Source organism: Miniopterus schreibersii, assembly GCF_964146895.1.
Source record: "Miniopterus schreibersii genome assembly, chromosome: 5".
Taxonomy (NCBI): Eukaryota; Metazoa; Chordata; class Mammalia; order Chiroptera; family Miniopteridae; genus Miniopterus; species Miniopterus schreibersii.
The window spans coordinates 83,221,990-83,249,535 of NC_138106.1; the positions used below are offsets into that span (position 1 = coordinate 83,221,990).

A 27,546-nucleotide genomic window follows, 5' to 3' on the forward strand; every position below is an offset into this window, starting at 1 on the left:
TATTTTTTGTTAATGGACACCTTTTCCACACACGCCCAGGGCCTCAGTGACACCCTGCAGCCATTTTTTTGTCACCTAGGGCAGAAAAAAACCTTTTTTTTTTCCAGTGGGGGGTGGAGTCAGTTTTTCTTTCCCTTAGGAACTGGTACTCTTGTCTTTATAAACAACATGGGGCCCGGTAATTGATTCCATTTCCCTTCTTACTTGGCCACACGAAGACAGATCTGCATCATCTTCCTTCTTGTCTTTTTGTGCCTTCATGAGTTTTTTGTTTTTACTGGTTGTGAAAACAATAGATAGTCCACCGTTAAAAACCTGGAAAGTACAGAAGAGTTTAGATAAGGGGTGTGTGGGGGAGAAGCACCAGTGAGCCATTGCATATATCAACATAAAAGTTTGTTTTTTTTTAATCTTTTTTAATATGTTTTTCATATACATATATATATGTATTTGGGAGAGAAATTAGACTTTTAAAGGTGGCACAGATATTTTCTTGCAATAGATTCAGCAAGGGAGTGAAATCAGGAAGGAGGTGGGAGTAGCAGGGAAGTGGGGATTAATCTAGCTAAACTGTGGGCCCTGGCAAGCAGTAAGGTTACACGGAGAAATATGAGAAAGGAAATGACTCAGGAACTCAGAGAGGGAGCCCAGATGAGACAGCAACATGGAAGACCGAGTGGCAAGTCCTACGTTTGAGAATGGGATGAGGGGCACCAAATGATTTGAACACTAGGAGAATTTAGTTTTCAGATCAAATCATCAGCAATGTATTAAGTTCTTGTGGGTAGTGCCCTTGCATTTGGCATTCAGACTGGGAGCCACCCTGGACCTCATCATGGAAGCTGAGCCTTGGGGCAGGCAGAGCTGGTGTCCTGACCATCTGCAGAGGCCCGGAATTGGAGTGGCTTTCTTCTCAGTTGGGTCAGAGCAATGAGAACAGCTCACTTAAAAAGAGCTCCCTCTTGTACTCGAGTCCTTGGGAAATACTGTGAGTGACACTTTTAATTAACAAATCCTCTGGGAACAAAACTCCTTCAAAAGCCTTGGCTGGGTGTAGAGTTTGAAGGGTGGGCTGTGGAGGCTCCCACGGTCCTGGGGGAGTCCTGGGACTTGAAACCATGGCCGAGTTGTACATCTTTGGGGTCAGACCTATCGGAATGACAGCCAGAGTGTCCTCTGGCCAGAAAGCCCTGCGGTCTGTCCCAGGGGATGGAGGCTCGCTAGCCTCGGTGGCAGTTCTTAGGCAAGCTGGGCTCATGTACCACTGGAGTATGGGTCTTACTGCTCTCCCCAGATCTGAAGCCACTTGTTTTTTTATTTTTAAAATTTATTTTATTTTTCAATTACAGTTTACGGTCAACATTATTTTGTATTAGTTTCAGGTATACATAGTGGTTAGACAATCATACACTTTACAAAGTGCCCCCCCCCTCCAATATTTCAAGTACCCACCTGGCACCAAACATAGTTTTTACAATGCTGTTGACTCACAGCCCACTTGTCCAGAATGGCAGAATGGGGGACCCGCATTTGGGGAATGTGCCAGTCTGGCTCCTGTGTTCCCACTACTGACTGTAGCCGAGTGTCTGACCGCAGCCGTGTCCTCACATGTCTGCTGCCTTTCCATGTAAATCGCTCCGTCTCCCCTGGGCTGTGCTCACACTGGTTCTTGCCCAGATCAATATTCATGGTGTCAGCGGGTCTAAGAAGGGCTCCGGATCGAGAGAGTGCTTCTTCCCCTCTGGTACCATAGTGGAAAGTATTCATTCAGAACCTGCCTACCTTGGGAAACAAGTTTTAATAGTATATATAGTCCTGAACGAATAGTTAGTCAAAGGATTTCTTAGCTCTAATTACTTTGCTAAAGCAAATTACTTAACTTTGACTTCCTCATCAATGGCTCTCTCACTTTGAAGGCCTTTTATAAACCCCCTGAGGCTGGCTATGTGTTTCTACAGAACCAAAAGTTGACAGAAGTACTTTATGAAAGCTTTCAACAGAATTACAGTTGTTAAACTGAAGGTGTAAGTAAGACCATTGTTTCTTTTTCATATTTTTTTATGCTTAGGCAATTGATTCTGATCTCTCTAGTTCAGTCTCTTCCCCCTCTATTGTGTGGTTTTTTTTTCTTCTTAACAAGATAGTGTTTTGTTTTGTTTTGTTTTGAATTCTCACCCCAGGATATTATTTTTTAAAAGCTGATTTTAGAGCAAGAGGAAGGGAGGGGAGATGGAGAGAGAGGGAAACATCCATGTGAGAGAAACATCAATCAGTTGCCTCCCACACTCGCTCAGACTGGGGATCGAACCCACAAGCTAGGTACGTGGCCTGACTGGGAATCGAACCAGTGACCTTGTGGTGTGTGGGATGATCCAGCTAACTGAGCCACCCAGCTGGGGCTTAACAAGATAGTTTTGTTTCTTCGATTTTATTCCTCTCACTTCATTATGGATAATTTTTTAAGACTGCTGATGGCTCCTACAGTAGTGAAGCTCAGCAGTTGAACTTAATTTGCCTTTTTTACCGAGGCTGACCCCCACACCCCTTTTTTCAGCTCACTTAAAGGTATTCTTGGGACACCTCCAAGTTTTCAGTCCAGGCCATGGATGAGTTCCCCAAGGCAGTAACTTCCACTCTGGGATGGAGAAACCTGAAGAGGAATTTTAGCAGGGGCAGTGGCAGCATTTAAATATGAGGAAACAGAAGCAAAAGACAAACACAACTTCAGTTAATAATGGTAATAGCGGTTTCCAAAGGACACTGTTGCTGTTTATGATTCAGGTGTGTTTAACCAAGAGCAATCTTTCCCCTTTTCCTGAGGATCTAGGAGGGTCAGTAGTGCCTGGGGGTTGGCATTGCCAGTTGGTTTGAGAGAGTCCAATCGTAAGACCTAGAACAAGGGGCTGGCATATTCTGTTCCTGCTCTCAGTTTTCTGTCTTTGATAAATCTAGAAGGATCTCTGATACATTTTCTAAAACAAGGTGGCGGCACCAGATGATTATGCTCACCTTTAAAAGACAAATGTGATAACCTCTCAAAAAAAGACGGGGCCCGTGAAGTGGCACAGGGTTTATAGACGGCACCCAGAATGGCTTGTGATGGGGACTGGAGGCAGGCGGAGCCGAGGTCCCGTCCATCCTTCTAAGGACAGATCGGAAGCTGGGCAGACGATTGCTGTGCTGCTTTCTCTGAGTCAGACATAATACCGAGTATTGGCAGTTGTGTATGACCCAGTTTTATCGTGTTTCCCTCAGAGCCTTCATGCCCCAGGGTCTAGGTGTCTCCAGGACCTGGCGCTCGCCCGCCTTCCTGCACCTTTGGTCCTCAGCTGCCTGGTCGTTACCTTGCGTGGTAGAACCCAAGCCTCTCGAGGGGTTACGTGTTATACCTACATGGACCTCGGTGCCTCGCCCTTAGTCAGGGCTCAGTACTGTCATTGTTATGAGGTTGGTTTCAAGGCCCTGTCTTTGGCTGAGGACAGGCGGAGGTGTCCTCATTACGTCAATTATATGAGCCTCCAGAGTGTGGGAGGGCTGGTGGCCCTGCATCTGGAGAGGCGATGAAGGCCCTGAGGAGCTGGGCATGCAGGCTCCTTGGGCTGTGGGGGGCTTTGCGGGGATGTGTCTGTCCCCAGTAAGGCAGAAAACCTTAAGAGGGGCGACTGGGACAGATAAGTGATGGGCTCATGTCTGCAGAGAGTCACTGCAGACTCCCCGGTGTGGCCCCATTGGAATGGAGGGTAAGTGACCAGCCCTTGGATTAAAACAATTACTGTGTGTCAGCTGCTCAGAAGCAAGCCCTAAGGGAAGAAAAGCCAAAGTCATGGGCCTGTTGTGCTGTTATTGGTGATGATGATGATGATGTTGACAATTAAAAAGGTAATTGTTTTCCTTCCTTTAGTCACATAGAAAAAATCACCACATGGCAAGACCCTAGGAAGGTGATGACTCAGCCCCTGAATCACATGAGCCTCCACCCTGCCGCCACTTCCTCACCAGTGCCCCAGAGGTCCATGGCCGTGTCCCAGCCGAATCTCGGTAAGCCACGCTCGGGTCGGAGGGGGTCGGAGTTGAGCGCGGTGTCCGCCTCGGGGCCCGCCGGTGCACCCCGAGAGCGTCCTCGCCTGTCCTTCGCCTGCTTTCCTTGGCCTGTTCGCTGCAGGTCACGCCAGGTGACCTGGGGTTTACACTGCAGGCCCAGCCTCCCCTCCAACGCCTTTATCGAAGTTCTTTGAAAAATCACGCAGGCCTCCTGTCTTCATCTAGACTAAAGTGAGGAGGGCACGCAGCCCCTTTCTGTGACTTTGGTCCCTGAAGACCACCAAAGGGTACATCCTGGTCTCGAATCCCTTTCCTTTCCTTCCCCCCCTTTTTTTGCATAATGTATGACTGATACCAGGGTAGGTGTTTTCTTGCTTTATCTCATTAAATTCTCACAACAGTCCTGCAAGAAGTGACAGCATTCCCGTTTATAGATGGGAAACTTGCTCAGAGTCCCAGCTTGTGGGTAGCAGAGCTGGAGTTTGGGCTGAGGTTGGTTTGATCTTCGAACGCATTGAATCATGGCATGACCTGCATGCAGGTGGCTTCTCCCTTACCTCCCTGGGATAGTTGACTTACGTCATTTCACTTAGAGTCTTTAAGTATGATTTTAGACTTGGAAGAGGTTATTTTCCGCTAATTGCCTTTACTTCAAAAACTAAAATACTGCCCAGCAGAGAGAACCAAGATGTGAATTACTAAACTATAGCAACAGAACTAGTCAGCTTTTGTTGTAGCCAATCTCCCCTCCCCCCGAAGGCTAAAAATAAGACGGCCATTCTTAAAGTTTTCTAAAAGATGATACCATTTTCAGATAACATTTCCATTTAAGATCAAATGTCTAGATACGGCTTTATACACAGAACAGTTAAGTTTAGAGGAAAAAGCTCATGTTGGATTGGCAGGAATGGAAGCCCTTTTCCTGGACACCCTTCTCTCATACTGTGGCTTAGCCAGTGTGAGCGTGAACTTAAGTAGACCCAAGTCAGCTTCAAGTAAATATACGGACTGTTCTTCCAGGGAGTTTGGACCTACCATTTTAAAGCTTGCAGATGTAAAATATATCCGAAAAGCAAATGACTTGGAATAACCTCCACTGTGTTACTTGAGTAAAGGGCAGGTCAAGGAAGATGGTATAAATGCTTCTACCAGCCGTGGTGAACCAAAGCTTCCCGTGAGTCACTGTCCCCAGCATATAAAGGCTCACGTAGAAAGCAGGTGCAAGTGCAGTAAAGAAACCACACATTAGGTAGCATTAGAATAGTTTCAGAGTTTGTTTAACCATTTACTTTTCACTAAAAATTCTAAAAACTGATTATAAAGTGTTATCCTTAACTTCATAATCATTATAATTGGAAAAAACCTTTTATGGACCTGGCTGAAAAAATTCAAACACCCTTTCAAAGAGATGTTCAGAAAGCTGAGTCTTCTCTGATCTCCATTGCGCTGTGCCTTCCGTGGGCTCAGCCAGGGTTTTCAGTCACATGCAAAGGCTAGCATGCTTTACCCACTGTTCTGCACCTTGCCTTTCCCGCTTCGATGTCTGTACATAGAGAGCGGCCTCATTCTTTAGAAAAATTGCCTAATAGCTCAGCACGTTGGTATGCTATAATTATTTTATTTAACCAGCCCCCAGCTGATAGATACTAGTGTGTTGCTAGTACATAAAACACTATCGTTAATTTTTTTAAATTGTGCAACAAGTAGGAAACAATGCCTACACGCACACGCACATGCACATACACATAAAAAGCTCCATTGCTGGTAAAGGACATCTAAAGAAATTGTAATCTGAATGTCTGAAATAAGCTTACCTGTGGTTGAATAAAATACCCTACTTTCCGGATTTCAAATAAACTGGGGCAGTAAATTTCTCAGGGCACGCATTCTGGGGTTTTTCCAATAATATTTGAGTATTTGCCCATTACAAAGTGTGCTGCTAGCCTATAGACAATCACAGATGTGTCCCGTAGACGGAAATACACTGAGGAATGCAAAGTAAGCGCCAAAGACGGGGACAACTTAGAGTCACCATGTGGTCTTAATAACAAATGATTTACTCAGAATATTTTATTTTAAGCTAAAAGTCTGCCTGTATTTTTCATACTCTTTATTATCAATCAATAAAAATATAAAGAGCAGATTCTTCTCCTGGTTTTTAAGATTTAGAATGTGGTATTTTATTATTGTTATTTTAGAAATAATAGGTATATACCGGTGTTTGTATATATTACATATAATATACCTATGTCACATACACTAGCATATATGCACATATATATGTACGTATATGAAAATCAACATTTTGAATATGATTTAAGATTTCTATTCTGTTTTACATCCACTGCATTTTTTTTCTTTTTACCTTTTACCAGATCATACGGTCCTCCTCCTCCTACTTCTTAAATCTAGAAGTTTGCTCTTTTCAGGGAATGTAGCTGACAAATAGGTGAACTTAAGTGGTATGTCCCCTTCACTGGGCGGTATTTATGTATGTGTGAAAATGACGTCAAAATACAGTTAATAACATTACTGTCAGATTATAGAGACCGTACCATTCATAAGCTAATTTTATGTATTTCTCTAGCTGCGATATAATCAGTGGCATAGATCAATACAGTCATCAGTAAATCTCCTTTTATTGGGATTCTATGTTTTTCTATAGATTAGGTACATAGACCTGGGGATCAGACTGTCAGAATTTGAATCCTGGCTCTGCCCATTACTAGCTTGGTGACTGTTAAGTTACTTAATTGTGCCTCAGTTTCCCCGTATGTAAAATGAGGATTATTTTTATAGTATCAGGTTAGCATGAGGTGATTATATGAGTTTATATGTGTAAAGTGCTTAGATCCGTGCTGTAAGGGTTTATTCTTATCACCATTTTTCTTTGTGGAAAGAAAGCTTTATGTTTTATTTAATTATAGAATGTTAGGTTTGAAGACAGTTTCATTCTTTATTACAAAAACCCTGAAGGGAAAAAAGATTTCTTTGGGGCTGGTTAGAGTGCGTGATGTGCTTTAAATTAGGAACACCGTATTACTGTCAGTGAGGATAGCGCCCTCTGGTGGAAAGGTTTTAGTGTCTCCCTGCCCTTCTGAAATGTGGCTTGTTTGGGGTGACTTTGTAAACATGGGGCGTACCTTGTCAGGCTGCCTCAGCATCTGGTGAAATTGCACCTCGCTACGGGATGGCAGATGCGTTGTGTGTCTAAATGGACAGACTTTTCAAATGCTTGAGTGAAATGAAATACTCTGCAGGGTAAAATGTAAAAAAAAAATGTTTTTGTACTTTTTTCAAATAACCATTGCCAGTTTTGTCCAGTTTTTAACTGAAGTTTTTGTTTTCACATTTGCCAAGTTATGTTGTCTGTCAGGTTTTGTCCAGTTTGATTATCTTTGAGCAGATTAGTGACCTCTGAGTCTGAGCCCCCAGAGATACCCAGTAAATGGAAGGGGAAAGGAGTCGTTGGAGGACTTGAGACTGAAGAGGAGAGATTACCACTGAGGCCGACAATTTGTAATCCTCGCTTTCATATAACACAGTGAAGGTGGAAAACTACTATACTTGTGAAAGTTGATATTTAAAAAAATTTTTTTATAACAGATATATTTTTTTAAACACATATCTTAAATCTTTTGAGTGGATTGTTGGTATGATTAATTACTATTAATAACCACTAAATTTTTGAAGGAGTTAAAAAAATGAAATAGAAAAAAGCCCAAAGACTCTACACAGGCCCTATTATAATATATAGAGCAATGGGCTGGAGGAAGATGGAGCCTACTAAAGAGATCGGGCTGTTAGGGTGGTGACGGGGGTGGGGTGGAGGGCAGGGGACCTTTTTGTTTAGTGGTTAATGGGAAGAACTTGAAGTCAGAACTGAGTTTTGTTGGGTTAGGTGTTCGTGAGTTGCTTTTGTTATTTAACCTCTCGGGGTCTCCTTTCCCTCAGCTCTGAAATGGTGGCAGTGAGAATACCTGCCTCATAAAAGTTGTTTTGAGCATTTAGGTTGTCCATACACCCTGATACTTGGCCTGGAGAAAGACCCCAAAGACGTGTCTTGTTAAAACTCATTGTTACCAGAGATAAAGGGCCATGGGGGAGGTAGAAGGAGGGGATGGGGGGTAAATGGTGACAGGAGGAGACCTGGGATGGTGAGCATACAAAACAGTATACAGACGATGTATTATATAATCGTACCCCTGCAACCTATATAATTTTATTAACCAATGTCACCCCGATAAATTCAGTTAAAAATAACACACTTCATTGTTAGCTGGTAACCTGGTTTTCCCTCACGTTTCTGGCCCCCATGCACTGAAGCGCCTGTGTGTGCTCCCGGCTCAGGAAAGCCCGGCCTCGGTTCCTGCACCTTTGTTCGTTTGGGCACCTTTGCTTTCACGCTACAGAAATAATCTTTTTAAAATATATCTTTATTGATTTCAGAGAGAGGAAAGGAGAGGGAGAGAGAGAGAAACATCAATGATGAGAGTCATTGATCGGCTGGAGCCCGTAACCCGGGCACGTGCCCTGACCGGGAATTGAACCCCGATCGCCTGGATCCCAGGTGGACGCTCAACGGCTGAGCCACGCCCGGCCGGGCCGGAAATCATCTTTAACCCCGGACAGCAGTTGCTGGTGACCTGGCTCCTTCACGGTCACGCCTTTGACAGGGAGCTTGTGAAGAGCAGCCCTGAGGTCACGTGGCAACATAACATCTCCCGTGTGGTTGTTTTAAGGCCTCACCTGAGGATGTGTTTATTGGTTTCAGGGAGAGAGAGGAAGGGAGAGAGAGGGGGGACCATCAGTGTGGGAGAGCAACTCGGCCGCCTCCTGCGCCCACCCCTCCCGGGAGGCAGGCTTCAGCCTAAGCAAGCGTCCTGACCCGGAGTCTGACCCGCACCCCTTTCTGTGTGCGGGGTGACGCTCCAAGCAGCTGAACCACCTGGCCGGGGCAACAGTCCCATGTTTTAAAATGTTTTTTGCCGAGCCCTGGCCGGTGTGGCTCGGTGGATGGGTGTCGTCCTGTGCGCTGAAAGGCCACGGGTTCGATTCCCGGTCGGGGCCCATGCCCAGGTTGCGGGCCTAATCCCCAGTAGGGGGCGTGCGGGGGGCAGCCGATGGATGTTTCGCTCTCACATTGATGTTTCTCTCTCCTCCTCCCTCTCCTTTCCTCTCTCTCTCTCTTAAAAAAAAATCAATAAACAAAAAAATATCTTTACAAAAACACCTGTATTTTTGCCAAGAGAAAGTGACATACAATTTTGACTTTTGGGTGATAATCCGAACAGTCATAAACCACGGTGTGTGCTGGGCTCCTGTCACAGGTTAACGGCCTCTTTGCTGGAATGAGGCCCCTCCTGGGGGTGCCAGTATCCTCCTAGACAGGACAGGAAAAATAGAGACTGTACAAAAACTTGGCCGGACTGCCAGCCTTAGCGGGTTTAGAAACTTTTGTCTAAGCGCAGCCAGAGTGTATTTTTAATGCTATAGGAATTTAAAAAATATCACTCACATGCATGCATGCACGCGCGTGCACACACGCACACACTGCCCCCTTTGAAGGGGTGCCATCCCTAGGCCAGAGTCATGTCATCCAGGTCTGTCTTCATCTGTCCTTCAAATTACAAACATATGCATGTTGTTTTGGTTGTGGTGTTTTTTTTGTTGTTGTTTTTGCAAGGCATGCTTTTTAAGACAAGATGGAAATAAAATCTTGTCTGTGCTCATTTGCTGAGTTGGCCCATCTTCCATCTAGGAAGAACAGAGACAAAACCATTTTATCCAAAGCAAACAGAATAGCCTAGCATTGCTTAAAGCCTGTAGGAAGGTAGCCTGAAAGTTTTAAGTGTCAGATTTTTATGTAGCATATCTATTTCTTTTTCCTGTGTTTTTTTCCTAGTGAATTTTATGTGGTGGGTTCACGGCAGACACATCTGGCTCCTGTGTTTTTTCCAGCTCTGACATTGTCACTACTTTTTGAACTTTGTGGTTTCTGCAGGATAAATTAGCCTAAAGTGCACTAGCACACACACACAAACCCAGAGAGAAACTGGCAGCCTCCAGACTTTATGGGGGAGGGTGGAGGTGATGGACCATTGGTAGGATCGGGGTGGTGGAAAGTGAGTGTTTATGGAAGGGAAGGAAGACTCACGGGCATGGGAAAAGGGGAAACGCTTCCAGTAAAAAGAGGGGTTTTGTTTTTTAATTTTATTTTTCAATTACAGTTTATATTAAATATTATTTTGTATTAGTTTCAGGTGTAAAAGCGTTTTTGGTTTTTTTTTCTTGATTAGAAAAAGAAAGTACAGTTTTCTAAACTCTATAGAAAATATTATAATTTCTTCTTAGATCGATTCGGAGGAAGCCAACTATTAACATTTACTCTATTTAGTCAGCATTATTGAAGACTGCTCTTGGAGTTTTCCAAAAGGAGATTCATTACCTTTCCTTTCTTTGAAAGATTTTAAGGAATTTGTGAAATGAGTGCTGAAAACAAATTATCAACTGAGGGAGGAGAGAGAGAGGGAGACAGACATCGATTTGTTCTTCCACTTACTTATTTACGCATTCATTGGTTAAATCCTGTATGTGCCCTGACCAGGGATCGAACCGGCAAGAAACTTGTAGATTTTATTATGTGAAATTGAGGAATTTAGGTAGGAAATCTCCTGTTCGATAAGAAATCTCAAGATCCATGAAAACTGTTTGATGCCACAATTTTCCCAAGAACATATTCTTCCAGATAAAAAACCTACATTGTATGCTAGATGAACACTTTGGAAACCTGTACACAAAGATGTGTTATTTATAATGTAGCCCCCCTCTCATTAAATGCTTATAATACAAAAATAAATATATTTTTTACCATTAAAATAATAGTTGTAAGGACTATGTGGCACATAGAAAACTTTGTCAGTCTCATTTCATAAAGCAGGCAGAATTGCTTATGCTATGATTATAATTTTATTTTTTAAAAAGACTCAGATTCTCTTCTCACAAGATTTTGCCTTCCAGCTGTGTATTTCTAGCCCCTAGCCAAGGACATTATGTGGCACAGGTGCACCATTTTGTAGAACAAATTTATTTTTAAACATTAATAGCCTGATTATAGTAAAACTTTTAGATTGGGAGTGATTCCCTTTATTTTTTTCTGTAATGTGGTTGTATCGCTTTTAATGTAGCTAGGAGAAAAAAATAGAGAACTGCTTGGTGTGGTTTTTATGGTGGGAGAGGAGGGTGCGGTGTTGGGAGGGAGGCTCTAGCCCCTGTACCCCCAGCCCCCCCAGCCCCCGTGAGCAATATGGGCAGAAGCTTGAATGGTCGAGCTTGGGCAGGTGGCCTAGTCCAGCTGTGGCCAGCAAGGATTCCCTAGTCTCTAAGGTCAGTGTTTCTCCATGCGGGGCCCAGGTCCGGCACTAGCTGTATCCCGCGGGGCATTTGTCAGACACACACCTTCGGCATCCAGCAATCTGATTGCTCCATGAAGGACAGTGGTGGGTGCCGCGGGGAGCACTGCCTGGGCCGCACCCCTAGAAATCCCGCTTCAGGCAGTGCAGGGCGGCCCGGGAACGGCTGCCGTTTCCATGCCCCAGATGCCCGCCGGCAGCCAGGTAGGGCCCACAGGAGAGCTGAGTCTTAGTCCCGAGGCTGGAGCGTGCCCTTGTCAGCAAGGCCAAAACCCGACTCAGATATTTAGTCTTTAAGCCCAGTTACCCGAAGACAACTCCAGGATGCTCACCAACTTGGTGACTGACCTCTTTGTCCAAAATCGACATTCACTGTGGCATCGGCATTTGGCACTCTGGCACGTGTGGGTGTGAGTGCACACAGAGCGCTGGGCACGTGAATGCCGACGCCACTTTCCATGAAGTTTTGACCCCAGCCATGCCAAGTCCACTTCAGAAACTCAGTGAAACGCTGCTGTTTGGGATTCAGATCATTGAACTGTGTTGTCTGATTCGCAGGGTGCGTGTGTGAGCTGCCCCGAGCGTGGCTTCCTGAAAGGTGGCTGGAAAGTCCCGCCTCTGCCACCTAAAGTCCCCAGGGCGCCCGAGCCCCAAGGAGAGCAGAGCCTTTAGGACGGAGGGCGAGGGGGCCAGACTTCTCCTTAGGCCCTTCTTCGTGTGCACTGCCTTCTTTTTTAATTTATTTTTGATGGAGTCTGGTCTCTTCACCAAGCCGTGGGCCCCTGTGGAGAGTTTTAAAGGTAATACTGACAGTTTTAGGCCTATCTGCCGGCCGACTTCCAGTGTGCGCCTGGGGAGCTTCCTTGCTGTGGCCTTTTTTGCCTTTTTGTGAGGCAAGGGTGCTCTGGGATGGTTTGTTGGTCAGACACTTGCACCAGACTGATAAGTGCCGAGTGCCATTCGGACACTTTTCTTTGATCTCCCCTTTGGGGGCCCCCAGGATGCTGGCCCGCCTGTGTGTGACCGCCTCCCCGCCCGGACCAGCCGGAAGATGGCCCTGGTCTTTTCTGGAAATCTAAATTTACCCCCGGTGTCTTGCAGTTGCTGGTGGTCAGGGACAGCTGTTCCGCCACGCTCGGCTCGGAGTAATTCTCTGTGATGGAGTCAGCAAAATAATACCATAAAAGAAGCCAGGAAAACAAAAGCCTTCATAGTCTGTTCTCATTAAGTGCTGAAGAGAGGAGACCACCCCCCTTCTTGCTTTTAGAAAAAAGTAGATCCTCAGCGTATTTGAGGCAGCAAGATTGAAGGAACCCCCTCCTCACGTTATGTAATTACTGTTTGGTCACTGTAGAAAATGCTGATCAGCACAAAAACGAGACCATATAAAACACTATAATCTGACCATTCAGAATCACACTATCAGTTTCTCATATATTTGTCTTTTTCCAATACAAATGTTAAACAAAAAAGGTTGGAAAATCCTCTACGTTCTTTTTCTCCCGCTCACATATCGTGAGCATCTTTCCATTTCATTAACTATTTTCCTGCAATATTTTTTGATTTGCTGTTTTTATTGGAAAAGTAGCACAAACATGGCAAAAAATTCAAACAGTTCCAAAGGGTATTCATGACAAATAAGCCTCCTTCACACTAGAACCCTCAGCCTTTCTCTCCTCCCCAGAGAAACGACTGCTACCAGCTCCCCGAGTGAGTATTCTAGAAATACTCCGCACCCACTCATGCATGCTTGGATATATTTCTTCTTAACGCTTCATATATCTTAGAGAACTTTCTAAATCAGAACTTCTAGATGTATTAGGTTTTGTCAGCAATATATAATATTTCAATCTATTGATGTACCGTAATTACTTAACCTGTCCCCTATGCTAGATATTTAAGTTCTTTTCTGATTGTTAGCTATTATTAAAAATGCTACAGCCTTTCTGGCATGGCTCAGTGGTTGAGCTTCGACCCAGGAACTAAGAGGTCACTGGTTTGATTCCCAGTCAGGCCACATGCTCAAGTTGCAGGCTCAGTCCCCTGTGTGTGTGTGTGTGTGTGTGTGTGTGTGTGTGTGTGTGTGTGCAGGAGGCAGCAGATCAATGATGTTTCTCTCTCTTCTTTCTTTCTTTCTTTCTTTCTTTCTTTCTTTCTTTCTTTCTTTCTTTCTTTCTTTCTTTCTTTCTTTCTTTCTTTCTTTCATCATCTATCTGTCTATCTGTCTATCATCTATCTATCCCTCTCCTTTCCTCTCTCTCTAAAAATCAATTAAAATTATTTAAAAAAATGGTACGATGTTCATCCCTACATGTAAGTCCTTGTGCCATATGCTGTTTATGTAGAGGATAATTTTCATGGGTGGATTATGTGCATTTGAAGTTGTAAGAGATTTTCCACTTCCCTCCAGAATGGTTATACCAATTTACACTCCTACCAGCAGTGAGTCAAAGTGCTTCCTTCCCCTGTTCTGACCAGTAAGGTCCATGACCGTACTGTTTAGTCTTTATAATTCTGATAGGTACAAATTAGACTCTCATTGTTTGATTTCTTTGTTTTTTAAGTTATGAATGGACTTGGGAAGATTTCTGTTTATAAATCATTATATCATGTCAATGGCTGTATAATATTCTATTATGTGACTCTACCGTAATTTATTTAACTAGTTCTTCTACTGAGAGACATATAAGCGGATTCTATTTTTTTTCATTATGAATGATGTTGCAGTAAAATTTTTGTACATAGGTTTTTGTACCTCCCTTTAACCCCCTCATTTTTTCCAGTTTCTTTGGAATGTTAGTAAAAATAGAATTATTCCTTTAAAAATACAATTTTGACATGGTTCGCTTTTATGGAACTAAACAAGTAATTGTTTGCAGATGCACTGTGTGTGTGTGTGTGTTGGGGGGAGAGATTTGTTTGGGGTGCTACTTTCCTTTACAAAACAAGATTTAAGGTTGCCTCAAAAAGTGTATTTTTAACCAGGCACCTAGCTTTCCCACTAGGTCTGCTTTCAGCTTGCGTATCCATATGTTTTTGACTAAGCCATAAATGGAAGTTGCATTTGAAGTTCCCTGGCTTCCCAGTGCTGCGTGTCGTGCATTTCATTCCATATTATTTTCGGCCTTTTCCTTTCCAGTGTTATATTTCTCAGACACCAGTGAAGAGAGAGTCGTGAGTTTTCAGTTTTGCCAAGAGTTAAATATTTGCAGAGCTGGAAAAAATAAAACAATTTTTAATGTGGCTGATTTAGTCCTGGCTCCCAAGATTTTCATTTAGCTGCTTCAAAGCTCACATTTTAACTATCAAGAAAAATATTCCCTTTGCACCCTTATCAACGGCCTCAATCCCTGAACTTATTAGAATGGAGCTAAAACTTCTCCCCAGATGGAAATGAATCATCTCATCCTAGTGAAGTGGGTGCTCGGGCGGCTGCACCTGGGAGGTTTCTGGACGCCTTGCTCCATCGTGTGTGCTGTTTTCTGTGGGTGCTGCCTGGGACCCTGCGAACGAGGGGTGCTCCTCTGACACCCCACTTGTCTCTTTGCTTGAGCCCTCTCCTCTGTCTCTAGTTTTAAGCACACAACTTTCCCCCTGCGATTTGAGGGAGCCCCAGGGTCCAAACTGTATGAAATTGGGTGGCTTTGGCCTGGGACATTCCTTCCTGGAGCATGCTGCCGTATGTTTGCATTCGCCAGTTCCCCCTCTAGCTGCAACTCTGCCCTCCTTCGCTCGTTCGTTTTTCCTTCTATTAAGATGCCAACATGGAGCAGTTTCTTCAGCTGTGACCCTGGGAAGTGAGGCCCCTTCACCAAGGGCCTCAAGCTTTAGGGTCAACGCACTCTCTTGGAGCCCGGGTTCCCTCCAAGGAAACTTGCAGTTCTCCAGTCCCGGGTCTTGTGACCCAGCCGTGCAGAGCTGTTTCTTCGGAAAGACCATCCCAGCCGGTCCCGGAGGGCAGCTCTTTGTCCACCATTCCCAGGCTCTCTGGTTTTGAAAATGAGATCCTTCCCCCCCTTTTTAAAAAATTGAGATATACTTGAAATATAATATTACTTTTGTTTTAGGTGCACAACATATAATGATTGATACATGTATGTACTGCAAAATGATCGTCACCCAATAAATCCAGTTAACACCCAGTCCGGCCCACAGTCCACATTTTTTCTTATGATGAGAACTTTTAAGATCTACTCTCTTAGGAACTTTCAAATATGCAGTACAGTATTATTAGCTATAGGCAGCACACAGTACATTACATCCCCAGGGCTTATTTATTTTAGAACTGGACATTTGTGCCTTTTGACCACCTACACCCAGAATTATTTCTCCATTAGCAGTTGGTGTTGGGGTGGAGGTGGGGAGCTGGGAGGAACAGTGAATGTGGGGTGTCAGAATCATGCGGCACATATTACAACTAGGGTTCTCTCCCCTATAAACCCCAGTCAGCTCTCAGAACTATTGTTTAGTGAGGGTTTCCTCAAAGATAAATGATGCACAGGACAATGGCCCATATATGACGCTGTTTCTCTGGACCCCGCCAGACTGGGAAATTGTTAAGTGCCAGGGAGTTTAAGGTGTGTATAGGGAAGTTTTTTCTTTGTTGTTTTTGTTTTGTTAATAAGTCACTTTTTATTTTGAGATAATCTTAAATTTACAGAAGAGTTTCAAATATAGTACAAGGTACTCCATGTACCCTTTGCCCAGATTTGCCTTTGTTCATTGTTTATGATTTACCACATTTGCTTGTGTGTGTGTGTGTGTGTGTGTGTGTATTTCTTTTTTTCTGAACCCTTTGAGACTAAGTTGGAGACATAATGCCTTTTTACCCCTAAATATTTCAGATTGTATTTTCTAAAAGGACACATTCTTACCCAAGCATAGTATAGAGGTATCAGAATCAGGAAACATAACTCTGGTATAATACTATTGTCTAATCCACAGTCCATATTTGAAATGTCTTCATTTATCACCATAATGTTCTTCACGGCTCTTTTGGTTTTTGGTCCAGGAGCTCTCTCAAAGATCATGCATTGTACTTGGTTGTCCTGAATCCTTAATCTTTACCTGGAATAATTCCTTAGCTCTGTGTTTCTGGACCTGGGCATTTTTGAAGGGTATAGGCCAGTTATTTTGTAGCTTGTTTTAAATTTGGGCTTGTCTGGTGTTTCCTCATGATTTACATCCTGGGCAGGAATGCCACAGAGGTGGTGTGTGTCCTGCCCAGTGCGTCCTCTCTGTAGGCAGGTGGTGTTGAGTTGTGCAGGCTGCGTGATGGTGGCTTTCGTCGTATGGTTAAGGTCGTGTCTGTGGAAGGCGGGGCATGAGGAGGCAGAGTGCCTGGGTCAGTTGGCTCCTCCGATGAGCGATGAGCGTGTTCCTTAAAGACAATGTGATACGAGGAAAGCTTTTTGGTCAGCAGGTCTCCATCAGAGATGGCCTCAGGCCGTGTAAACCATTCTCCCTGAATGACAGGCAAATGGCCATTTGTGGCATGCTCAGTATTTATTTGGACAAATAAAATAATGTATCTGTGCAATTATATATAGAGAGATATTGTTTTATTTATTTATTTATTTTTATAGGAGATGGCAAAGGTGACTTGCCTGGCCCAGGGTATTATTATTATTACTATTTTTATGGTTCAAAATATTACAGATGTCCCTTTTGCTCCCCACTGACCCCTTTCACCCCTTCCACTCCCCTCCCCAGTCCCTCACCACACCATTGTCTGTGTCCTTGGGTTATGCATATATGCATATAAATTCTTTGGCTAATCCCTCCCCCCCCCCCCCCCCCCCCGGATATAGTTTTAAAATGAAGCTGTGATGTCTCCATCCATTTATTCCCTACTCTTGCTTCTTAACAAAACACTTAGTTCAAAAGGATACATATACATAATTGAGTTAAATTGGGGTAAAGGGAGGCCGTGGCTGAGAAAACATATTATTTTATTAGCCAAGGAGAAACACGCATACCATGGGTCCTGTGTGGTTGCTAGAGGTGCCTGCAGATTTGGCTTTGAGACCTGGGGACTTCTGTAGAGAGGGTAATATGTTCAGTTACAGGATTCAGAGCATTTGTGAGCAAGGTTTGCCTAGTGATGGGGAGAAATCTGTTTTTCCAGGGGTAGGTGCCTAAGAGGGAATCCTACCTCTAATTCCCCATAAATGATCCACACATTGGGGTCTAGGACACGGTCCTCAAAAAGTCTCCCATCAGTGAGCACCAGGAGCGTTAGAGAAAGGCTTTCTATAACCGCCCTGAAGGATCTGCGCAGACCAGAACAAGGGTCCACGCCCTGCCTGGGGTGTGTCAAGGATCAACTTTACAATATACAGAGTGGTGTCTTCTTTGTTGTTGTGTGTTTTGTTTTTGTTAAGAATAGAACCCCTTTGGCACAGCCTTCCAAATCAAATTTAGGGGTATAGTTTTTGTTTTGTCTTGTTTTGCTTGGGGCCAGAGTCTCTGTTTCAGTGTTTCAGAGCAGAGCTGCCCTGGATTCCACTCCCTGACCCCACCCCACAGCTTTTTCCTTTCTTCCTGGAAGAGGTCCCTGAACCACCTCACAGACTGAAGGGACACTGGCTCTCAGACAGTTTCTCCAGCTCTGCATTTCTTCAGACTTTTTTATTTTACCATAGTGTATGAGGCACTCTGGCAGTTTCCCATGTAGTCGGAGCAGTGAGCCAAAAGGACATTGCTATCCCTCCGAAATCGAGGCCAACTACAGTGCTCCCCGCAGCCACGAGGCCCCAGGGCCCTGCTCCCTGCCCCCTGCCCCTCAGCCACGCGGGCCACGCTGTGGCGCAGTTACTCCCAGCCCACAGGCCAGGCACCTTCCTGCCTTAGGACCTTTGCACTTACTATTCCCCAGCCTAGGTTGGCCCCCCTGCTGATATCTGCACTTTATTCAGATTTCTTTAGATCACATATCACCTCCTCAGAGAGGTCTTCCTTAAGTTCCAGGCCTACAGTAGTGCAATTTGTTTGTTCAAAGCCCTTAGCCATAGAATTATACAGAGTGTTTGCTGTTGTCTGTCTCTCCACTAGAGCACAGCTCCCAAAGGGCCAGGACCTTTCCGTCTTGTTCGCTAGCATCTCTTGCACCTAGAAGCAGAGCCTTGTACCTGCTTTGGGGCTCAGCAGATGTTTGGTGAGCGAACAGTTAAATGAACTGCAGAAAGAACACTGAAATGAAAAAAATCATCCAACCATCCAAACACCTCTATTATTAGTATTTTGATACTTTTTCATTTCAAAGATAATTAACCTTTTGGGGTCACTATTAGAGCCAAGGGTACAGTTAGGAAAGCTCATGTGTACACAAATTTCTAATATTTGACAGGCCGTTTTACCAGAGTTCCTAATCCTGCCCCCCTGATTTAATTCTTACCTCACCCTCCACCCCCAGTAATCCTGGCCTGATTCAAAACACTCACATCACATTATCTTTGTAATTTGATTGATGAAAAATGGCTTCTTACTTTTATTTGCATGTCTTTGACTTCTTGTGAAGCTGATAGTTTTTTGATGTTTGATTACTAATTGCATGTTCTCTTTCATACATCATTCAAATCCTTTGACTGTCTCTTAGAGTGTCTGCTCTAGAAGTTCCTTTAAATAATAAAGGTGTTTGCTAAAATGGCATGGTATGAAAAGAAAACAGATTAAAAACTGGCGGCCCACACTGGCAGATTTTTCTCCTCTTGTGGAAAACAGCTGTAGATTCATTTTCTTATGTTTAGCTTGGGTTGCCACACTTTGCACCTGGAGTAGTTTTCAAACCATTTAGGAAAGCTAACCAATAAAAAGCTCCAGTAAACTCTCTTCTGACTAATGAAAATAAGTGCATGAATCAGAGTTTCCATTTCCTGCCGGAGTAAAAGTATACCTATTGTCTGGAGATAATAAAACAGTTTTGGTTTTGCTGCTGTTGCCAGGCCGTGGCATTAAATTCAAAGACACAAAGATAACTTTGTGAAGCAGCACAGTGAAGCTCCCAATTTCCTCTTTTTTCCAAGTTAGGTCATTATTTGCCTAAATTCACTAGCTTCACCCATGTGCTTCCTGCCACAGGCCACTTCTGATAAATCTGGAGATATCCCTGAAATCAGATGGTGCTGCTTTAGGTGGATGAAGTATGACTTTTTTTTTCTTCTTTTTTTTTTTTAATATATCTTTATTGATTTCAGAGAGAGGAAGGGAGAGGGAGAGAGAGATAGAAACAGTGACAAGAGAGTCATTGATCGCCTGCCTCCTGCACTCCCCTGACTGGGGATCGAGCCCGCAACCTGGGCATGTGTCCTGACCAGGAATCAAACTGCGATCTCCTGGATCCTAGGTCAATGCTCAACTGCTGAGCTACACCCGGCTGGGCTGAAGAATGACTTTTTATAGCAAAAGGATCCAGAAGAAATCAACATGCCCAAAGAATAAGATTTTTTGTAACTCATTCTAGATATGACAACTGATGTCCAAATCCTTAAAACGCCAATAACGTACATTTTAGGTAATGCATTTGCTGGGAAAACATAAACTCCTGTGCTACAGGCATTGACATCTTTACACCTCAGAGAACAGAGTCACCCCGATACTTTCACATTGGTTTGTTGACTACATTGCTGTTTGGATGGGCAGGCAGGATAGCAAGTAGGAAAATCATTTCCTGGTCCTAAAAATCCAAGGTTTCCTGAGAAGTAGATGCAGCTTGGGTTACAAGTCTAAAATCAGAAGAGCTGGGGGCATCTGGAAAACTGAAGGTCCACCTGTCAAGTTTTGGGGCACCTGGAAGTGTTTTCAAGGCTTGAGACTGTGAGGCTGGGAAAGTGGGGCTGGACGCACATGCACCCCAGGCCTCTGGTCCTTATCAGCTGAGCCGGTGAGAAATTTCCTTACAGCGATTCTCACCCAGAATTGGAATAAAGGGCTCAGTGTGAAGTTGGGATAGTGCAACTTCTTGGTTTAATACTTTACAGATTTTTGGAACCAAATGCACCCTGAAGTGAAAAGCTGCTCTTTTTTTGCTGACCTTGTTGGACGGCTAATACTGTTTCTGGGAAATAAGAGAAACAAGCGGCTCATTGTTGGCAGGACCTGAGAGAGACACAAGAAGGCCGAGAGACGCGTCGGCAGCCCTTTTCCCTTCATTGTATCGTGACTGAGTCAGGGCTGGCCTGTCCCTGGGTTTTTCTTTCTACCTCTGTAGACATATGTTTCACATCAGACAGGGCTGCGTGACACCTGATGTTGGCCAGTTCACACGAGTTAAGCCACGTATGGTCCATAAACAGAGAGGGAAAGACTGTAGCTGCACCCAGACACACTCGACTCTGAAGCACTTCTGAAGCTTGGTGGCTGTGTCCCCACATATGTCAGAAACTATGGGCAGCTGTGTGTTTGTCCTCTTGCTGTGCACAGCATTACTCCCTGTAGGCGCTGTCGCCAGAGGTCTAGCATTGCCTGATGGCAGCCCCTCTTCTTTAAACCTTCTTGAATCATGAAATGTAACTTGTCAAAGTTCTCTGATTTTTACCTTTTTTTTTAATTTTAAGAACCAAAGAAGAACGCCTTATACCGTATTCTGTAGAAACGGATTACACAAATAGGCAACCATTGTAACATGTGATCCATGTTGATTTCATGATTTTATAGAAGTAAATAAGTTAATTACATTAATATTAATCTGCTTTAGGCTTTTTATGACATAGGGAAAGGAAACACTTCCTGTTGCCAAATTTAGCTCAGTAAACATTTTTGGTGACTGAGAGTGGACAGGACAGGGCAGCAATTGGTCATCAGCACAGCTGACGCCAGCCAGGGCATTATGGCTTATTCTGTGGGCTTCGTAGGTTTGTTAGTCTGTGCCTGTGATTTGTGCTGAGTCATTCAACCTTCCAAGTTTCTTCATCTCTAAAGTGAGTGAATGGGCCTAAATCATTGGTTTTAAATTGTGTCCCAAGGTCCCATGCCAGGGTTTCAGGGGCATGTGAGCAGAAGTAAAGCTTCTTTAGTATCCAGTCTCCAAAAGCTGTGTCAAAGGATTTTAAAAATCTCTTTAATATTTTGTGATATAAGAGTTGAGAGCAGAGTGAAAGCAAGACCAAGAGAATTTCGAGGAGACAGTCAAAGGCGCCACCATGAGTGCTCACTCACCCAGAGGTGCCAGCGCGGGCCTAGGCCTGCTTTGAATGAATCCCCACCTGAGCGTTGCCTCTGCTTCGTGCCATGTGTCCAGCTTGGAGAAAGACCCTACTGCTGAAGAAAAGTGTGAGAACCCTGGTCTAAATGGACTAAGGCCCCTTCCAGCTTGAACTTCTGTGGTGATCGCACAACATAGGGTAAACACATGGCCCCACCTATAATGAGGGTGGTGAGGAAAGAGCTTTGTAAACCACTAGTAATAAAACAGCAAAGTGAAATGGGTGCTGATCAGGGAATATGCTCTGGGAGTAAAGAGAAAGCAGCAACAGAAATCCAGTAGTCATTAAATACCCACTTACAAAATTATGGGAGTGATGAGTGAAATGCATTCCTCAAGAGGAAAGGTATTGTGTCTGTGTGTTGGGGGGTGGGGGGCAGATTTTCAGTTTGTCCTGGAATGCCTATGGAGATCATCTTCTTATAAATAAAACTGATATTTTACTACCAATTTCTGACTCACAAACCCTAAAGCTTAATTTAGGCAGAATGTCCTTAATGCCCACTATGTGTATTAGCAAGTCAAATTTGAAGTGCACTAAATTATTATCATTATTATTTCATTTTAAACCAGAAGTTTATTTAGACAATAAGACAAGTGACTCAAGGGAAAACTATCTAGGACTCGCGTCTCTTAGAGTAATTTAACCCCGCTTAAAGACAGATTGCCCTGCTTGTGACAGCTACGTACAAAAAAGTTATAAAATTGTCCTTGGTTTTACAACAATAAATGAAAAGCATTAAAATTCTCCAATCAAACAAGGTATGCAAGGATTTTTATGTTCTTTTTTTGTTAAACAGTGAGAGCAAAATAACTTACTGGAATATAAAGGTAAGAGCTGAATGAGTTGCCACTAACGGGGAAAGGGAGTATTTTCGCGGAACCAGTTACTTTATGTACAGTAAAGGAATGGGGAAGGGGTAAAGGGAAGAAGAGAAAACCATGCTGTGTAGTCAGGAGGTGGTGGACTAAACGGCGGTTTTCTAATGGACACTGTGTCTTGGTCTGGAGGAGCCGAGTTCTGGAGCAAAGCAGCAGGTTCCCTTTTAAGCAGAGCCCTGCGGCCTGCTGCTGGGACACACCAGTTGTACCTTCACCCCCCACGTCCAACTGTGGGTGTGTCTGCGTCATTGATAGGCTGCCCATCAAGCTGGAATGGGACCTGCCTCGTGGACAAACCCTGTCGTCCACACTAGGCGTTCACTCGGTGACTAAGTGTTGTGTGCCTCTTAGTCTTACCCTGCACCCCAGAGCCACCCTGCCCCGTCACCTTCAAATGCCTGTGATTGTTATTCTCAGGCCGTTGCTGCCTTCCTTGGGCTCTCCGTGGGCCGTGGCGAGTGCGGAGCCTCCTCAGCTGCCTCTTGACAAGGGGGTCCCAGGTCCGCACCCCTGAGCACACAAGCGCACTAAGTTATTTTTGTTCTGTGCTTACAAGGAAGATCCGTATCGTTGGGCTTGGTTCCGAGGAGGGGGGGAGACTTGGCCCATTCCCAGGCTCACTGATGAAGAGCACAGATTGGCCCCCGGATGGCGAGATGCGAGCAGATCGCAGGAAGGGAATAGCTCCCGGTTTCTGGAAAGGGCTTCTCTGCAGCGCGGCGCAGCCAGGCACCCGGCGGGAGATGCCCCGACTGAGGCTCCCGCGTGCACGGTTCCGAGTGGCGATGCAGCACCACAGTCCCTGCTTGACATCCTTGCAGAGTTAGAGCCCGTGGAGGAGGAGTATTTCCTCTCTGGTTATCCAGTAATGTGGGTACAAAAGACAGCTAGCTAGCTGTAACCCGCGGAGGACTGAGGGCCAGCCTGGCGGCCTGGCACGGCCCGCATGGCAGGCGGGGGTTTCACGGGGGCGCAGCGAGCCAGGGAGCACATCGGGTGGAAGCAGGACGCCTGGGCTCTGCTGCCACCAGCTAGCTCGGGGCTGTGGACGCGCATGGCCCAGGGTGACCAGTCAGCCCATTTACCTGGGACTGTCCCAGGCTGAGCGCCGAAACTGCTGTGGCCCGGGAAGCCCCCCGTCCTCCGGGGCAGATCTCAGCTCAGCACTTGTGGGATGGGGACAGAGTGAAGCGATGGCTTGGTTTCAGTCCAGCTCTTACACGCCCCTCTCGTGGAGTTTCTGATGCAGTTTATATAAACGTCTTAGCCCGACCATCAAACTGAATTAAACACCTGTTCCATCTGGGAGGAGGAAGCGTCCCACGCCCCAAATCAAGTGTATTTCCCAAGGTGTGTATTGAATGTTGCATATTCACCTATTTTGAGGAAATTGCAACCAAGTTTTCAAAACAATGTCAGCCCCTTCCTCTTCTCGCTCCCAAGGAATGATGTTAGAAGGATTATTTGGAAGAGTTACTGTTGTTTTATCATAGAAGCAAGTGAAAAAAAACCCAACTAAATGGAAGATAGGTTATTGAAGATCCATGGAACTGAAGTTAGCTTAGCAAGGTTCTGCTCACCACCTGTGAAAACGGATATACGGGTTAACCCATCTTTGAAATTCTCCAGTTAAATATACATGTGTTGTGGAGAATTCCAGCAGATACTCTGTCAGTCTTTTGTAAACTGCTTGCTTCCCCGTGTTTTGTTTTGCTGTTTTGTTTCTGTCTTGAACAGCAGTCTGATTCTAAGCACATGAAATCACTGTTCTGCACCCACAGGCTGCCCTGCTCCCTCCTCTGGCTCCACATCCTATGCAACAGCTTAGCTGACTTTAAAGAGTTTAGCTAGCACATAGTAGGAGCTTAGTAAATATGGATTCATTTTCAGTTCAGTTCATAATTCAGAACTGCCAAGACATCTGCGAAAGCTGACGCAGACTGGCATTTCCCAGCGTCCCTCCTCAGAGCAGCCCCGACTTCCAAGTCTGGGCAGTGCAGCATTTTACATCCTCCCCCTTGGACAGTCTCACCGTCTGGCAGCATATTCAAGGCTCGGAGAAACCCTGCTGTGAAATAAGCTCTTTTAACTTTCTTTAAACATTTCCCAATCTTATCTGACCATGGAACACTCCTGGAAGCAGCTATTTAAAAACATTTTTTAGCTTAATATCTATATACTCCCATAGAACATACTATAGACTGTGTTTTCTTTTGAATATGTATCCATTTTCTATACCCTATGAAAACTAATAGCGAGCATTGAAGAAACAGTGCCCAGTAGAGTTCCTTATATTTTTTGAAGACATGGTTACTACACACACACACACACACACACACACACACACACACTGTTTTTTAAGAGCAGTTTTAGATTTATAGAAAAATTAAGAAGATAGTTTCCATATATCCTCTCCTCCAATTTCCCATATTATTGACATCTTACATTAGTACACTATATTTGTTATGACTAATGAACCAGTATTGATACATTATTATTATTATTTCAATTTCACTTTTTTATTGAGGCATAATTGGCATATAACTAATTAGTTTCAGTTGTATAACATAATTTGCTATTTGTATATTTTATGAAATGATCACTGCAATAATTCTAGTTAACATCCATCATATATTTGTAACCACACATAGTTACAAATATATATATATTTTTATGTGATGAGAACTTTAAAATTTCCCCTCTTAGCAACTTTAAAATATGCAATACAGTATTATTAACTACGGTCACCATGCCATACATTACATCCCCAGGACTTATTTATTTTATAACTGGATGTTTGTACCTTTTGACCAACTTTACCTCCTCCCCTCCCCCATTGCTTACAACCAGCAGTCTGTTCCTTGTATCTGTGAGCTTGTGTTTTTCTTTTGTTTTGTTTTGCTTTTGTGTTTTTGTTTTAAAGATTCCACATATAAGTGAAATTATACAGTATTTATCTTTCTCAGTTTGACTTATTTCATTTAGCATAATACCTTCAAGATCCATCCATGGTGTTGCAAATGACAGGACTTCATTTAAAAAAAAATTATCATCTATTTATTGATTTCAGAGATGGAGGGAGGGAGAGAGAGAAAGAGAGAAACATCGATTTTGTGGTTCCACTTATTTATACATTCACTGGTTGATTCTTGTATGTGCCCTGACCAGGGATCGAACCTGCAACCTTGACATATCTGGATGACGCTCTAACCAATTGAGCTACCCAGCCTGGGTAGGACTTTATTCCTTTTATGGTTGAATAATATTCCATTGTGTGTGTGTGTGTGTGTGTGTGTGTGTGTGTATATATATATATATAAAATCATATTTTATGATTCATTATTTTTTAACTGAAATCCATACTTTATTTAGATATCCTTACTTTCTGTTCCAGGGCCCCCTACAGAATACTACATTACCTTGGGATGTCTTGTCATGTCTCTTTTAGGTGTTCTTGGCTGTGACAGTTTCTTAGACTTTCTTTGTTTTTGATGACCTTCACAGTTTTGAGTACTGCCTAGGAATTTTATATGATTCCCCTCTATTGGAATTTTTTGGATGTTTTTCTCTGATTAGACTGGGATGATGGGTTTTGGGGAAGAAGACTGTAGAGGTATAAAGTGTCATTTTCATCCCATCTTACGAAGGGTCATGCTGTCACCGTGACTTATTAGTGTTGGTGTTGACCTTGACCGTTTGGCTGATACACAAGATTTCTCCCCTGTAGAGGTACTGGGTGTGTCCTGCCATTGAGCACTGTACTCTTTGGGAAGCGGTCACTATGCACAGTCCACACTAAAGGAATGGGAGTTAGACTCCTGCTGCTTGAGGACGGTGTATCTACATTAAATTTTTTGGAATTCTTCTATCTGACTCATCGCTCCTGCCCCATGTATTTATTTAATTATTTGTTTATGTAAGTGTGGACTCCTGAATAATGAATAATGGTTCATTATTAAATTAATGAACCGTAGTCAACAACAAGTGAAACTTCCCTCACAATTGATGGAAGTAGAGTTCGGGAGGGGTGCTGCAGTGCGAAGGTCACCGAGTGCTTGGGGAGCGTAGTCACTCGCTTGGATGGGATTTTGCCTCTGACATGTTGAGTTCAAAAAAGTGCCAGGTGTCGATGCCTCAGCTGAGAGGCCTATTGTCAAAAGGAGAAAGGAGGTTCTAGACAGTTTTGCTCAGTGGTTAGAGCGTCGGCCCTTGGACTGAAGGGTCCTGGGTTCAGTTCCAGCCAAGGGCACGTACCCTGGTTGCAGGCTCGAGCTCTGGCCCCGGTGGGGGCGCGTGCGGAAGGCAGCCAGTCAGTGTCTCTCACATCGATGTCTCCCCCCTTCCCTGTCTCTGAAAAGCCATGGAAAGAATGTCCTCGGGTGAGGATTGAGAAAAACAAACGGGAAGGAGGCCGAGGCTGAGGTGAGGTGTGTAACTAGCTGCAGGCTTCGTCTGTGCTCTCCCAGACCACGTGTGAATTGGGAAGGACTTGAAGAAAGTGAAGTAATTCTTGTCTTTCTAGGGCTTAGGTGTGGCTTCTAGCCATTGGCACACTGTCTGTCTTTCCGTAACCTACTCAGGCCAGCTCCGTGCAGGCCCGCGATGGGTTTTGTGCTGGAGCCTAACTTTTTGTTTTCTTCACTTGGCTGTGTGTGTGTGTGGTCGTTATTGGGGGTGGTGTGTGTGTGGTGGTGGTGATGGGTGGTGGTGGTGGTGTGTATGTGTGCTGTTGGTGTGTGTGGTTAGTGGTGGTATGTGTGTATGTGGTGGTGGTGTGTGGTGGTAGTGTGTGTGTTTGTGTATGTGGGGGTGGGGAGTGGTGGTGGTGCATGTGTGTATGTTGTGGGTGTTGGTGTGTATTGGTGGGGGGTGTTGTTGGTGTGTATGTGTTGTTGGTGGGTGGGTGGTGGTGGTGTGTGTTGCTGGTGGTGGGTGGTGGGTGTTGGTCGTGGTGTGTGTGTGTGTTGGCGGGTTGTGGTGTTGGTGGTATGTGTGGTGTGTGTGTTGGTG

The 27,546-nt window shown here is 44.3% G+C and overlaps 1 protein-coding gene across 1 annotated transcript in view; it reads left to right on the forward strand.

Moving 5' to 3' along the window:
• The window catches only part of WWTR1 (WW domain containing transcription regulator 1), a 121,310-nt gene that overhangs the window by 69,323 nt on the left and 24,441 nt on the right, over positions 1-27,546 (forward strand). Inside the window, exon 3 of the mRNA XM_081138793.1 lies at positions 3,902-4,038. Coding sequence (XP_080994919.1) covers positions 3,902-4,038 — 137 coding nt within the window. The remainder of the gene's footprint in view (positions 1-3,901; positions 4,039-27,546) is intronic.